Source organism: Capricornis sumatraensis, chromosome 14, assembly GCF_032405125.1.
Source record: "Capricornis sumatraensis isolate serow.1 chromosome 14, serow.2, whole genome shotgun sequence".
Classification (NCBI taxonomy): domain Eukaryota; kingdom Metazoa; phylum Chordata; class Mammalia; order Artiodactyla; family Bovidae; genus Capricornis; species Capricornis sumatraensis.
The window spans coordinates 67,506,932-67,522,936 of NC_091082.1; the positions used below are offsets into that span (position 1 = coordinate 67,506,932).

General features: G+C 36.7%; 1 protein-coding gene across 3 annotated transcripts in view; it reads left to right on the plus strand.

Annotated features, from left to right (window-relative positions):
• The window catches only part of RALGPS2 (Ral GEF with PH domain and SH3 binding motif 2), a 112,707-nt gene that overhangs the window by 71,701 nt on the left and 25,001 nt on the right, over positions 1 to 16,005 (plus strand). For all 3 annotated transcript variants that reach the window (XM_068985873.1, XM_068985875.1, XM_068985874.1), the window contains exons 8-9: positions 10,818 to 10,955; positions 12,158 to 12,248. In XM_068985873.1, coding sequence (XP_068841974.1) covers positions 10,818 to 10,955; positions 12,158 to 12,248 — 229 coding nt within the window. The remainder of the gene's footprint in view (positions 1 to 10,817; positions 10,956 to 12,157; positions 12,249 to 16,005) is intronic.

A 16,005-nucleotide genomic window follows, 5' to 3' on the forward strand; every position in this document is an offset into this window, starting at 1 on the left:
AATTGATAGAAACACTCTAGAAAACAATAAAACTAGTTCCAGGAAGCAAAACTGCTTCCTTTCTGTTTCATTACCTCCCTGCAGAGTAGTGGCTGTCAGAATGGGTAGGATGTATCATCCTGTCGTTAGTATAGCCCACCATGCTGCAGTATAGCCCACCTTCCTCTCTTGTAAACTTCCTGTGTGCTAGTATTGAAGGATGGCAGTGGATACACCAAGAACTTTAGTATCCCATTTTCCACCCAGTTGTTTTTTGATTTGGGAAGCCAGGTCCCAAATCGTTTATGATGCTACTAATAAATAGCAATGCAGCAGTAACAGTGGGTCATTTTTATTGGGTGTGCCAGGCATTGTTTAAGCCTTTTACATGCATTAAATCATTTTACCGCAGCCCTCTGACGTAGATTATTACTATCCTCATTTTCAAATGAAAAGACCTGGCATCCAGATGTTAAGTATCAATACCTCACCCAGAGTCACACTGCTTTCTAAGACATGGAGCCAGAATTTGAACCCAGGCAGAAGACTCCAGGGTTCATGTTTTTCATTAACAACTGTATCATATGGCAACATATTCTCTCCTTTTTTCTATCACCAACACTACAACAATCCCTTATATTTATGTAGTGTTAACTCATATTAACTGTTTGCATTCACAGCAGCACTGGGATGTAAACATACACCATTTTGCAGAGAATAAGCCTGGAGAAGCTGAAACACTCAGATGGGATTCAGATCTTCTACTCTTAACTCTCTAGACCTGTGACTTTTATCCTAGTCGTGTCATAACTGCAGAGGAATCTTAACTTTGTGTTCCTTGTCTTTCACAGTCTCTTCCTGGTTTGTATCTCTTTACATTGACCCCTTACTTAATTATGCACGAGTACTTGTGGATCATTTTTATATTCCAAGCTTTTCTGCTACCATTCCTTTCCCTCCATATGTATTCTATCAGTTGATAGTAACATGTCTGACTTGACTATGAATCCTCCTAAAATTAAAGGTTGTATCAATAAAATATGGACTCTTCAACTAGAGTCATAAAGATGGGCTTCCCCTTTATAACAGGCTTCCCTCATAAAGATGACTGCTACTTTCTAAAACCATGTCTACTTCAGTGTTTTCAAATGAGTAAGGTTTGCAAGCTGAAGTGATAATGAAAATAAAGCAAAGAATGGATGGAGTGCAGGGAATTCTTTTTCCTTTATTAACGTAAGATAGGAGGGATGAGCATAATAATATTTCATATCTGTGTCGGAGGCCTTCTGTTTGCTGACAGATAGCCGGAAGCACACTTGAATGAGTACTTTTCATTTTTTGTTTTCATCCTTTGCCTTCTGACATCAGTTGAAAATTTAGACCAAGTGTCATTTATTTTATTTAAAAAGGACTTTAGTTACTACATTGGAGTTACCTGTACCAAAAACCAGTAAAATGTTTCTTACTATACTTGCAGATTCATAGGATTTAGATATGGTTTATTTTTAAAACTGCAGACAGTAAAATAGAAGCCATCAGCCTCCTGGGTAAACATACAGCATTTCTCCTGTAGTTAATGCAGCCCTTGTTCAGATGCACTCATTTCTTTCACTTTAATAATGGAATGGAAACTCTTAGATCATAGAAAATTATTTTATCTAAGTAATCTCCTACGAAATAAGTTACCAAAACAAGGAAAATTCAGAAAGTACCGTGAAACTTCAAAACATGTAGACTTTTCTGAGCAGTGTTCTGACTGAAGATCTTACATTCCTACCAGACACAGATTTGTGTAGAACTGAGAAGCATATAATCCAACTCTGTTGGAACTTTGTATCGGTGTTGTTATGGAAGAACAAAAATGTGAAAGTACAAATCTAAATTAAAATAGCCATAGCTTCCTTTTGCTGTATTCTGCCTTGGCTCTTTATGGGTTCCTGTACAATTAAATCATAAGGTGAATCACCATCTACGATAAGAGAATCTGACCTAGGATTAACAAAAAGTTTATTTTTTAAAAAAATAAATACAATTTCCTTATCCTTTACAAAAGTCATGATTTCATTGTCACCTAAAGCTGAATAAGGAACCACATTTCTTAAGTAGTAGACTAGCTACGTCATGAGTAAAGAATGAGTTTTTAGAATACATTTACTGTTACCTTTTATGAAAACATTCTCTCATTTAATATTTTCCCACATATGTTCAGTTTTAAAAGTGAAAGATCCATAAATCTGTGTTACCTCATAAAACCTTTCTGTATATGTTAAATTTTTCCTAGGCCCCACGAGAATGTTGTAAATTAGTTACAGTATACTTAAGTTTAAATCTGTGTCTGCCTGGTTGTTTTTAGGTGGGGCGGGGGCGAGGGGGAGCCTTCCATGCTTTGAGTTAATTTTATTGGTACTATTTCTCTTCATAGTTGCTACATTGCCAGTTAGTGGGGAGAAGAAATGAAAGTCAAGATTTGACTTCCTTTCAGATGGTAAACGCATAGAGGCGTTTAACTGGCAGTGTCATGTACCGAAAACAGCATGAGGCAATGAAATTAAATTTATGAAGCACCGAAGATGCCTTAGATAAAGAACTTCTAGATTGTGAATTATGTTCTGGGAAGAGACACAAGAACGATTTCATTCCCTGGAAAAGTTTAAGAAAGGGATAAATAGTTATCTGGGTTTCAGATGAAATGCTTGCTTAAGGCTTCCGTAAGAACCAAGGTTTAATTGAAGTCCTGTACTTTCCATAGCGGCACCAACAGAAAAGAAAGAGATGACATATTTCTGATCCAGTATTTCTTGGAAGTTTTATCAGAATTTCTTATACAATGTGTTTAACAGAGATTGTCCCAGTATTTAGAGTTTTGAATCTTTAAGAAAAGGACATGAAAGTAAAGTTGAAGAAATCTTACTTAGCTTTACCATTTTTTTTGCTTGTTGAAGATTCTTACCTTGAATTTCTTTGATTTTTTAAAAGGACAGAGAACCCCCAAATCATAACAAACTTAAGTGTCTTTGGTTTTAAAGCTCATTGTTGGTAACTAGTAATTTTATTGTTAGTCTAGTAATACAGTTAAACAAAGCTCCTAGATCGAATATTTAAAAAGTTGTGTTCGTTGATCAAAATTGTATTTGTCTAAAAATATTATATACTTTTGGTCTTTTAATTGTGTATTTAAGTAATTGTATCTTCTGGGTTCTTACTTTCTATTGTTAATCTTGACCACTTATGCAATACTTCTGTAACATTTTATTTCTTCTTAACTATAATCTGTAAGGTTTTAGGACTTCTTAATGTATCCATCGCTTTGGTTTGTCACATAATTCCGGTTGTAGCAGTTTTAATTTTTGTTACCCAAGTTAAAGTACTGATACATGTAAACTTAGAAACTACTTAAAAGTTTGAGTTTTAGCAAGAAATACCATAGACTTATTTTAAAACTCTTACATTTAGGATTACTAAATACTAGGTTATATTTGGTTATGCTGTGATTGGGGTATCATTGCAAAGCCTTGCAGTTAATTTGATATCTTCTTAATTGTGTTTGTAGCTTTACTTTAAGATATTTTAACAGTACATATAAATCATTAGCATACACACTGTAGCTGTAAAGACAAACTAATCATGTTTACAACTATTTAGTTTGTATCCCTTTGTTTTCATCATTATGCAATAAATCATATACATTTAATGTTAATTGTTAAAATTTCTAATGTCACTAAAGCACTTGTTTTTTGAAATCCATAATGTATATACATCAGTCTATAAACATACACACTAAATATCATTAAATTGAACCTCAAATAATTCATTAATCATCACAAAGTATATAATGACCAGTTTTATCTAAAGTTGCAAAACAAAACCTTTTCCAGACAAGGCAAATTGTAGTATGTTCCAAAAGTCTTTGATTAATAAGAGATTTTGAAATTTCTACTACAAATATAAAACAATTATACATTTCAGCATACATAAAATTTTAAAATAAAAGAAATGTTAAAATACCTTTTTGCATCTGTTGATAAAGCAAGCCCAGAAACTTGCTGCTCTTACTCTTGCTTTTAAAAATCAGTGTAGACGTTTGTTCGTCTGTGACTTTAATGGCAACTGCATTTTTGTTTTGGACCGTTGAATCCAAGCTGTAATAAGGAGCTTCTTTCTTCTTACAGCACTAATCAATTGAATTTGACAAGCCACCTATGTAATTTTAAGTAGTAGAGTGGAAGTTCCTGGTCTGCGGGCTGTCTTTAATCCAGCAGAGAAAGCATTGTGGCTTTGCTCTGTCTGCCACATGGAGAAATGCAGTGAAACCAGCTGCAGCTGACCCAGATTGTATATACAGTACCCTTGAATAGTGATTCCCTCTCTTTCTCAGGAGACTCAAGTTCAGCCCACATATTACGTCACCAAACATTTGCTGGAGGCTAGGGGGAAAAGTCTCCTTAGGATTTCCTCTCTGTAGCCTTAAATAGGAGTGGGGGTAGTGGCATCAGCAGGAGGTTGAATGCTTGCGAACAAGGAGAGACTGTGTGCAGCTTGAAGGAAGGGCAGCATCTGGAAGCAGACTATCGTGGTTCAGCGGGCAGTTATAAAACAAACACGAGCCCGCTGCCCAGAGATCTTCCAGGCTGGATACTGAAAAAACAGTACTCAGCTTCACTGAGAAGTAGTTGCAGGCTGATGAGTTTGTTGTTTTATTACAAAGCTTAGGAGTGAGACTCTGTTCTAAAGAGGTGGCAGCCTCATTAGCCTCCTAATCCTAATTAATAGAGTACTCTTTACAGCCTGGAAGAATTTTTAAACATTTTACTAAATTTGCCACTTTAGAAGGTTTTGAAGTTGTAAGAAAAACCTGGTGTGTATTTCTAAGATAAAACTGCTCATGATATATAATTATTAAAAATAATTGAAAAGCTAGGTATGAAATTCTCTCAGAAATTTAATATTTCTTAAATTCTAATGTTATATAACTAAATTCTGATGTTATATAATGTCACTTCCTCCTAGTCTGCAACATGACCCCTCTTGTCTGAATACAGTTATTCTTATTAGTTTATGCTGTGATTTAAAAGCAAACATAACCCTGGCCTGAGTCATAGGGGAAAGAGAGAGTTCTGAGCCCCTCGTTGGCTGTGGGAACTTAGACAAGTCACCTTTACTATCCTCTGACCCAGTTCTTCTGCTATGAAATTAGGGTGCTGTTTAGAGAATTAGTAATTATCAGGTACCAACTATGCCTTTTTATTTCTTTAAATCAAGAATGTTGATTGACTCAGTGGCTGAGGAGACACAGATTTAGACATCTTAGGACTTCAGTACTAAGCTGTAGCCCTGGGATTTGACTCTCATTCCAGAGCATTTGGCCACACTCTCTCTGATTGGATTATATAACTGTTGGTTGCTGCTTCTAGATAAAACTTGCGGGCTTCTACTTTCTGTACGTGTTGTGTGTGTGCGTGTGTGTGTGTATAAGTCCCTACAGTCATTTTGTTCTCTTTGCGACCCTGTGGACTGTAACCCGCTGGGCCCCTCTGTTCTGTGGGGTTTTCCAGGCAAGAGTACTGGAGTGGGTTGCCACGCCCTCCTCAGGGGATCTTCCCGACCCAGGGGTTGAACCTGCGTCTCTAACGTCTCCTGCATTGGCAGGTGGGCTCTTACCAATACCAGGTGCTTTCCCCCTGTTGCTGCCTAACTTTGTGCTACTTTTCTCTTTCTCAGGCGCTACCGTCACCTCTGTTTGTTGATCAACATCCTTTATTTGAAGTCAGCTTAGTTTCTACTTCTTTCACAGAATTAATTATTTCTTTAAATTCCTATGACATACATAGGTATAGCAGGGGTCTACTCAAAGGCCTGCAGATGCTCACAACAAGAATGAAGCAGGTAATGTATATAGGTGAAGTGGACGAGAAGTAAGAGAGCAGAGGAAAATAGGTTATGACAGACTGACATCTGTAATGATTACTATCTGTACTCTTCCCAGCTGTATCTCACTGTTGCCAGATCTCCCCATTTTTTAAGGAAAAAGTCATATAGATACTTCCTGTGTTATTTCCTGATTTTAAAAAGATTGGGACAGCTTCTAGCCTCTCATTTATACTATGTAATATATTACTTGATCATTCAGTGATCACATTGTATTCACTAATAGCTTAACCTGGAGAAATATGAGATAGTAAAATCCTTCAGAGCTTTTTTGTTTAAGCAGTGTAGGGGTTTCTAATTCAGTTCAGTTCAGTTGCTCAGTTGTGTCCAACTCTTTGTGATCCCATAGACTGCAGCATGCCAGGCCTCCCTGTTCATCACCAACTCCCAGACCCTGCTCAAACTCATGCCCATTGAGTCAGTGATGCCATTCAACCATCTCATCCTCTGTCGTCCCCTTCTCCTCTCGCCTTCAATCTTTCCTAGCAACAGGGTCCTTTCCAGTGAGTCAGTTCTTCCCATCAGGTGGCCAAAGTATTGGAGTTTCAGCTTCAGCATCAGTCCTTCCAATGAATATTCAGGACTGATTTCCTTTAAGATGGACTGGTTGGATCTCCTTGCAGTCCAAGGGACTCTCAAGAGTCTTCTCCAACACCACAGTTCAAAAGCATCAGTTCTTCAGTGCTCAGCTTTCTTTATATAGTCCAACTCTCACATCCATACCTGACTACTGGAGAAACCATAGCTCTGACTAGACAGACCTTTGTTAACAAAGTAATGTCTCTGCTTTTTAATATGCTGTCTAGGTTGGCCATAACTTTTCTTCCAAGGAGCAAGCATCTTTTAATTTCATGGCTGCAACCACCATCTGCAGTGATTTTGGAGCCCCCAAAAATAAAGTCTGTCACTGTTTCCATTGTTTCCCTATCTATTTCCCATGAAGTGATGGGACCAGAAACCATGATCTTAGTTTTCTGAATGTTGAGCTTTAAGCCAACTTTTTCACTCTCCTCTTTCACTTTCATTAAGAGGCTCTTTAGTTCTTCTTCACTAGTTAGTAATTCATATCACTGACCAGGTTTGGAAAGTGGAATGGCAGGTGTCTAGGGACAAATTATGGTTAGTTTGGCATGTTAAATTGAAAATGAAAGTCAGGAGCTGTGTTCTGTAGAGAAATTTGGAGAGTCATCAGCAATCAGGTGATGGTCGAGGCCTCAGAAATAAGATAATTCAGAAGTACATGTAGAGTGAGAAGATTAATGACAGAACCATGGGGAACACCAATTCCAAGGGACCTGAGGAAATAGAAGAATCAAGGGAGGATGGAAGTGAGGCAAGTTCAAGCCAGTAAAGACTGAGAAACGAAGGGAGTCAGTAATACAGATACTGCAGAAAGACCGAGCAGTGGAGAGGAGGCCAAGAGTGATGTCCACAGAATTAGTATGAGAAGGTCATGTGTGCCTTTGCCAGAATCAGTTTCAGCAGTGAGACAGATGTGAGTTTCACATGTTAGCACGTGTGGATCGGTAGAAACCTATGTACTGTCAGTGGGTGTATCAGTTGATATAGCTTTAAAAACCAATGTGGCACTGTCTTGTAAAGGTGAACATTATATATGCCTGCATGTATGCATATATGTGTTTATATCTCTTCTAGAGAAATTCTTGTACGTGTGCACCAGGAGACATGTACAAGAATGTCTATAGCAACAAGGAGGAAGGGGGCAAGTAACTCAAAACTCGTATCAAACAAAATGAATAGGTAAATTGTGATATAGTTACATATAGTTTATTCTCTTAAGGAACTACGGCTGTACTTAACAAGATGAATAAGTCTTAGAAACAAAACAGTGAGACAAAGCAATCACAGACCATATTTAACAACCACTTATAAATCACTTATTGTGTACCCATTCTAACTTTACCAATATTATCATTTAATCACACATATAAAAGTATGATTTTTTTTAAGCTCAAAAATAAGCAAAAGTAAAATAAAATGTGCAGGAATACAGACATGTGCCTCAGAAAGAACAAGGGGAATAATCTTAAAATTAGAAATGGTAGTTCCCTCTAGACAGGAGGCAGAGAGATGACACAGGGAAAGAACATAAAGATGAGGCTGCTGCTGCTGCTGCTGCTACTGCTCCTAAGTTGCTTCAGTCGTGTCCGATTCTGTGCGACCCCATAGACGGCAGCCCAACAGGCTCTCCCGTCCTTGGGATTCTCCAGGCAAGAACACTGAAGTGGGTTGCCATTTCCTTCTCCAATGCATGAAAGTGAAAAGTGAAAATGAAGTTGCTCAGTCGTGTCCGACTCCCAGCGACCCCATGGACTGCAGCCCACCAGGCTCCTCCGTCCATGGGATTTTCCAGGCAAGAGTACTGGAGTGGGGTGCCATTGCCTTCTCCGAAAGATGAGGCAACGGTACTGATATTGTAGCTCTTATGTTGATGAGTATTTATTACATTATTTGATAACCAGTATGATATGTTAAACTGTTATTTTTTTAAAAGATACAGTTATCTTTCTCACACAAATAAAATATAAATATATGTCAAAGGTTTTGTTGAAATCATTAAATATATAGGGAATCAGGAAGATATTTACAATAACTTCAAGGAAGAAGTCAGAGTACTGCACATACATGCAGGCCGTTGGGAATGCTGGAATGAATTTACAGATAGTTGCAAAATTGGTCAACATCCACAGGGCAATAATCAGTTACATCCCACTGGATATAATTCATTGGCATTTTTATGGACAAGAATTTGTATTATTACCAGTTTTCAACAACTTATAAAATAGTTCAGGCCAAGAGGATGCACTGGAAACAGGATATACCTAGTAATCTTTTTGCCTATTGCAAAGTCTATCACAGGTTTTCCTGACACAAGTAAACTTTTATATGTATCAAATATTACATAAAAATAGAGTGAAGGATAAAAAAAGTTAATTGTACCAGTCCTGTTTCTCTTTCAAGGTGTTTGTTGAAGACGGCAAGAGTCCTGTCTTGAGGACGGCATCAGATTTAAAGGAAGGGTTGCTTTGCTTGTGTTTTTAAATAGAGGAGATTTAAATGTGCACACTGGCTCTTGGAAAAGAGCCATGGAGTGTGAGTGATGGTGGAGGCAGCAGTGGATATGTTAAAAGGAGGCAGTGGAGATTACGTTCAAAATCGCAGTTTAGATTTGGAAGAAAAAAAGGGGATTCTTCTTCCTTTGAGATAGGAGGGAAAGAAAGGGAGCTAGGCTACAGATTTATTTGAAGTCATAAAAAATAAAGTTGAGAGTCTCTAAAGAAAAAGAAGTATTTATGATAGATGGCTTAAAGAATACTGTTAAGATTTACTGAATGGAAAAGGAATGATACTGGAATGAGTAAAAGCATTACCATTGCCAACTGTTTTACATTGTGTTAAAGACCAATTGTCTGCAAATACTGGTCAGGATTTCCATTTTTTAAAGTGCAAGATAGAGTAACCACCTGAATGAGTTTATTATCTTAAACAGATTAAATATAAAATACAAAAGATTTTCAATAAAGAGATTAGAAAGTCTTAAAAATTCTCAAGTGAATGATACAGATACTGTATGAGTTTGTAAAAACAGTGTAATTAAAAAAAAACCTTGGAGTACAAGTGTATCCTCTGAGATCCAGCCCTGTCACTAACAATTCATGTGGTGTTAGGCACTTCCTATTAGTGGACCTTAGAGTGTTTGCCTATGAAAAGAGGGTTTGGACTAGACAGTTTCTAAATTCCTTTCTTGGAATATGTGAGAAAACTAAAGAACCATTGACACGGACCTGAATATAAGATAATGATTTAGATGGGCAGAGTTGAGTTCAGGTATCATTTAAGCTGGAAGAACCAGCATGAGAAAAAACATAGGGCTTATTTGGAAGGCAATAGGTACATCATTTTGGTTGCACTTATTCTGAGAATTCATGAACAGGGAGTAACGATTTGAAAGTAGGAACATGGTGCCTTTTACGCTTTACACATGCATAGTAAACTCTCAGGAAGTATTTTCTGTGTATGTGACTTTGAATATCCAGAACTAGGACAACTGAATCATTTGAGAGGATGTATTATTTTTGTTGGTACAGAAAAAAGAGCAAGGTTAACTTCAATGTGTAGTTAGTAGAACTATTTCAAAAATCCAACTGTTAACCTTTAATAAAAACAATACGTTTCTACTAGAATGAGACAGTTTTCAAAGTAATTAAGAATCAAGACTTCCCGGTCCTCCCAAGGTTAAGAAACTATCTTCTAAGGTGCCGAGGGAGGAGAGCACAGGTTTGATCCCTGGTTGAGGAGCTGGGATCTCATGTGTTATGGGGACAGCTGGGCCCAAGCGCTCTGGAGTCTACACACCTCAGCGAAGAGCCTGTGTGCCACAACCCAGACCCAGTGCAGCCAAATAAATATTTAAAAGGAAAAAAAAGTAAGGCTCATGTGACAAGTTACCCACTCAAGCCAAGCATGTCTAGAACTAATATTAAGTTAACTGCCCCATGGAAGTGGAAGGGAAGTGGTTAGACTGGCTAAACTTAAAACTTCTTCAGGTTATACCACAACTTGAAAAAAAGGTACTAGTGTATAAACATAAAAACCGAGGTTTGGAAATTAGAATAATTATCTTTATTTTATACAGAGGCAGAATCAGTTCAGGAGCTCATCTTCTTTCCATTAAGACCCATGGGTAGGTAGGTACTGGAGTTTCTAACTTCAGCTTTAAGTTACATGTCTGACCTGGACTCCACAGAAATCTAGGCCTTATTGGTCATGTTTTAACATAGTGTTAATAATGAATATATTTTAAATATGGCATATATTGAAATATAGCTATAAACAAACTATACTCATCCAAACAAGTAGGAAAACATTCATTTATCTTAATTTTGTTTCAGGTATCTATCTGTCTGATTTAACATACATTGATTCAGCATATCCATCAACTGGCAGCATTCTAGAAAATGAGCAAAGATCAAACTTGATGAATAACATCCTTAGAATAATTTCTGATTTACAGCAGTCCTGTGAATATGGTGAGTTTCTGGAAGTAATGCTGTAATTCATTTATAAAGGTTTGATTCATTTACACAGGTTGATGGCCACTTTTCACAGGGCAGGGTACATCATCCTAATGTAAAGGAAAATAATGATTATGTCACTGTTCAATGTTTAGCATCCTGTTTAAGATCTTGCTTTTAAGGAGTTCAAGTATTTCATACTTAAAATGCTAAGTTTTATCTTTTGCTCTTCTGTAATTTGTAGCAACTTTGCTAATGTAGTTTTCACAATTATTTTCTATTCTTTTCCTCTCATTTGATCTCCCTGATCTATTATGTAAATATTTCTTTTATTTTTCAGTTAAGGAGTGAACTGAGACTGTTGTAGTAAGAGTTGAGAAGCTTTCTTGAGTTGTATGTTGAGTAGATAACCAGTTTTTGTCCAAGATGTATTTTATGGAAACACATATGTGAAAAGAAATTATGCAAGCCCAAATGATTATTTTTTTTAAAAATTTATTGTTTTAAAGCATTTAAGTGCTTTCGGCTTGATAGAAAATAAAGAGAGGTTTTTACAGCTATGTAATTGTAATGCTGTTTAAAAACAGTTTACAGCTTGTTGTTATTTAACTTTAATCTCTTTTTTTTTTTATCCTTTTCTCAATTTTTTTAACATAACATCAAATTGTAATGTTAAATCAATCTTATTTGAAATTTCTAAGTAGGAGAGAAAACTACAAATGTGAGCCAGGCTTCTTTAAAAAAAAAAAAAAAAACCCTAAACTACCTTATATCTTGCACTTAGATGAGGTTTGACTATAAATTACAATGGTGGCTCTGACTTTTTTAATGAAATTTCTCAAATATGTGGGACTTTCTAAATGGAGGTGTTTTAATCTATACAAACAGCCTGCAACTGCAGTTTTCTAAATTAACTTCAGTTTTACATTAAATAACATTTACCTCAGTCATGTCCTTCTGGAGTTAATTTAAATTTTGGTGCCATGTGGCCTTCAGTTCAGTTCAGTTCAGTTCAGTTCAGTTGCTCAGTTGTGTCTGACTCTCTGCGACCCTATGAATTGCAGCACGGCAGGCCTCCCTGTCCATCACCAACTCCCGGAGTTCACCCAAACTCATGTGGCCTTAATTTACCTTTAAATATATTTTTCTCAGCTTAACTTTAAAAATTTTGCCTGAGGTGTACTTTATCAGATAATTATTTATCATGTTTTGCCTAGATATCCCCATGTTGCCTCACGTCCAAAAATACCTGAACTCTGTTCAGTATATAGAAGAACTGCAAAAGTTTGTGGAAGATGATAATTACAAGTAGGTTGGATCTTCAGAAGTGGTTTGTATAACTGTGTCCTGTCCGCTACCCTTTCATCTCTGTATTCAAACATCTAAATACCGCGTCTTATCATGCAAAGCAGTTGTGCATTCACAGTGGTAAAGTTACCTGTTCCCGTGAATTTTTTAAATCAATCACTTGATGCGACGGAGCCAGTATACAAGTACGTCTTCTCTTCTTCTATTAAAAAGCATTGTCTGTTTCTCAGCTTGTTGAGAGCTGATGTTTGATAGTTCTAGTTTTACATTTCTTCCTTTCTCCATTGAAGCATTGAATCTTTATGGAAATGTATCTTTTAATAGACTGAAAAATCAATGAAACAGTCCATGAATAGAAAAATTGCTCCTCTTTAAGGAAATTTTTAACACAATTTTGAATTTGTTTTCAGTTATTTTTGTGTACTGAAAGAATATTGAACCTTCTGGACTCTGAATTAATATTTGTCCAATAGAACACCACACTTGTCCTTTCCCCTATTCAAGCAAGTCCTTCGTTAAAAGTTTTCAAAACTTACTTTTAATACAGCTGATATCCATGTCTTTTTGCTTAACCATTCTCAGTCCTGCCCAACGGAAAAGGGATTTTTTCATTATTAACCCTTTTTATTTTTCTGGAGTAGGAAATGCAACCCACTCTAGTATTTTTGCCTGGAAGTTTCCTTAGACAGAGGAGCTTGGTGGGCTACAGTCCATGGAGTCACAGAGGCAGACGTGACTGAGCACACACACGTTTGCATTTATTTTCCAGTAGTGTGCTCTGCACCATGACTACCAGGTTTTTTTTTGTTTTTTTGGGTTTTTTTCCCAAAAGATAGAAGGATAAAGAGGCGATTTCTCTTGAGGCTTTTCATTTTCCTTGCAGGTTCATTCATTTAAAAAAATTTTTTTTGCTGTTTCTAAGCTTTCAGATTTAACTTTGTATCTGCCACAAGTATTTTTTCCAGTAAAAGGTTATACTTTAAATTTTTATTAAAGTGAAAGATAAGGTTATTTTTTAATATTAATGCATTATATACAAAAAATTTCTTATGCTGTGTGATAGTAATTATCAGCTTCTTTGTTCCATAAGTTTCAACATCTTTTAAGGAATTCTGGAGAACAGAATTGGTACCCATAATAAAAGGCTAGAAATTCCAGAAAACAACTGGAAATAATTTTTCTTCAAATATCAAATATATTAAGAAGCTCTGTACATATATTTAAAATGTATCTAAAGCTTTATTTATATTTGAAAACACCTTTATTGCTATCTTCTCCACCAAAGTGGTAATAATACCACTTTGTCCTTTTGTATCAATTTTTGTTTTACAGAAAGATTTTACAGGGTAATTCATTTGAAAATGTATGAGGTCAGTACATCAGCTTTTTAATAATCTTGGCACTGTTTCACAGATCTGATGCCCTAGATTGTAAGCTTCTTGAGCGTGATGGTCTCTGTCATATTTATCACTTACTTCTTTCATCTCTCTACTGACATAGCATAAAACACTCCTATTTTGTCCAGTTGGGTACAGAAGATTATCTTAAAACTCAAAACATGAGTAAGTCATTATTAAAATTTCTGTGTCTGTCTCAAGAAACTTAATGTATTTTTTAAAAGTTAAAGTGTAACTCTTCAGTAGAAAGTGAAAGTCCCTCAGTTGAGTCTGACTCTCTGCGACCCCATGGACTATACAATCCATGAAATTCTCCAGGCCAGAATACTGAAGTGGGTAGCTCTTCCCTTCTCCAGGGGAATCTTCCCAACCCAGGGATCGAACCCAGGGTCTTCTGCATTGCAAGTGGATTCTTTACCAGCTGATCCAACAGGGAAGCCCAAGCATATTGGAGTGGGTAGACTATCCCTTCTCCAGTGGATATTCCCGACACAGGGATTGAACCAGGGTCTCCTGTGTTGCAGGCAGATTCTTTCCCAACTGAGCTATCAGGAAAGCCCTTTCAGTAGAAGTGAAGTCTAAGAAATTGTTGCATAAATACAGAGTATGGTGAATTTTAATGCTGAAAGGATAGAGTTAACTAAGCTGTTAAGTAGTTTTAGCTGTCTGTATCCTGGCATGAGAGCTTCGTTTTGGTAGGAAAGGGGATGCTGTTATACTGATATTTGTTTTCATGAGTAACTAGAACTCGAGCAGCCTTCCCATTATACTCATTGTGTGTTAGTAACTTAGTCGTGTCCAACTTATGCAACCCCATGGTCTGTAGCCCGTCAGGTTCTTCTGTCCATAGAATTCTCCAGGCAAGAATACTGAAGTGGATTGCCATTTCCATCTCCAAGGGATCTTCCTGACCGAGGGATAGAACCCAGGTCTCCTGCATTGCAGGCAGATTCTTTACCATCTGAGCTACAGGGAAGTCCCATTGTATTCGTAAACAAATATTTATTCAGCTTTTGCTATAGGTAAATGCTAGCTGCTGGGATTACAAAATAAATAATTACAAAATAGTTCAAAGAGTTCTGTACTAGAGATGTGCCGAGGATGCTATGGGAACATAAATGAGGGGAGACCTAACTCAGCTTTAACTGGGAAAAGTGAAGAGAAAATAAACATGAGCAGCTTCAGGTGACCATCTTACCTTAGTCTGCATCTTAGCAGGTGAGTTGCTCCACATGAAGAGTTAAGAAAGATGTTTCAGGGATGGAACCATCAGTGGAATAGGGTGGGAAGCTGTGTTTGCTTGGGGTACTGCAAGTCACTTGGTGGTATTGGAGAATCTCATGGGAAGCTGAAGAAGAGAGTGTTTTCCTAAAGATGGAGTTGTGTTGCATGAACCTACTGATTAAATGTGTTGAAAATCAGAGCATTTTAACATAAGAGCTATTAAGGTCATAAGTTGGGAAAAATGGATTTTATGATGAAAGATTTAAATAAAAATGACTTTTCATTTATCCATAAGCCTCTGTTTTTGGCAGCTTCATCTGCATAGGCAGCCAGTATCAATATTACAAGTTACATGCATGTGTTTAATCAGGGTGAAAATCTTTCGAAGTTATTTCATTTTAATACTGAGCATAATATCTTTTGGAGAAGGAAATGGCAACCCACTCCAGTATTCTTGCCTGGAGAATCCCAAGGACAGAGGAGCCTGGTGGGCTGCCGTCTTTGGGGTCGCACAGAGTCGGACACAACTGAATCAACTTAGCAGCAGCATAATATCTTTTCTTAGTGAATCAGCATCACTGTTATATATAGTGTTTTGATGATGATATAGGCAACTGACACTGACTGCATTTTAAGTGCAGTTTAAGACAAACTGCAGTTTAAGATGCTTCTACTTTTTATATTGCTGTCGGTTATCAGCCATTATTAATAGCAATGTGATTCTCCCATAGCCTCCTTTCTGTTCCTTTCTATTTTGGTTCTGTGTTAGGAAACTTTACTTAATTTGCTTACTTCTTTGTCTTCCACCTTCTAGACTGGACACCCTGTCTGCTTTAGTCTCCATTATATTCCAGTGCTGAGAAAACGGTGCCTGACACAAAACAAGAGTTCAGCGAAGGAATATAGCATAGTCTGAAGCTCACATAATTAGAGTCAGCTACCCTGTAACAAGAAAAAGAGCAGAGAGTTCTGGTTAATCATGCATCTGTTCAATACATGTACTTTACCTGGTTAAGTAATTAAAGTACAATTATGTGTGATTTCTTCTTTAGGATATCAAAGACATTGATAAAAAGTTAAGCACCTATAATAGATTTATCATTATAATATCATTTGTATTGTGCAGTTTCATAAAA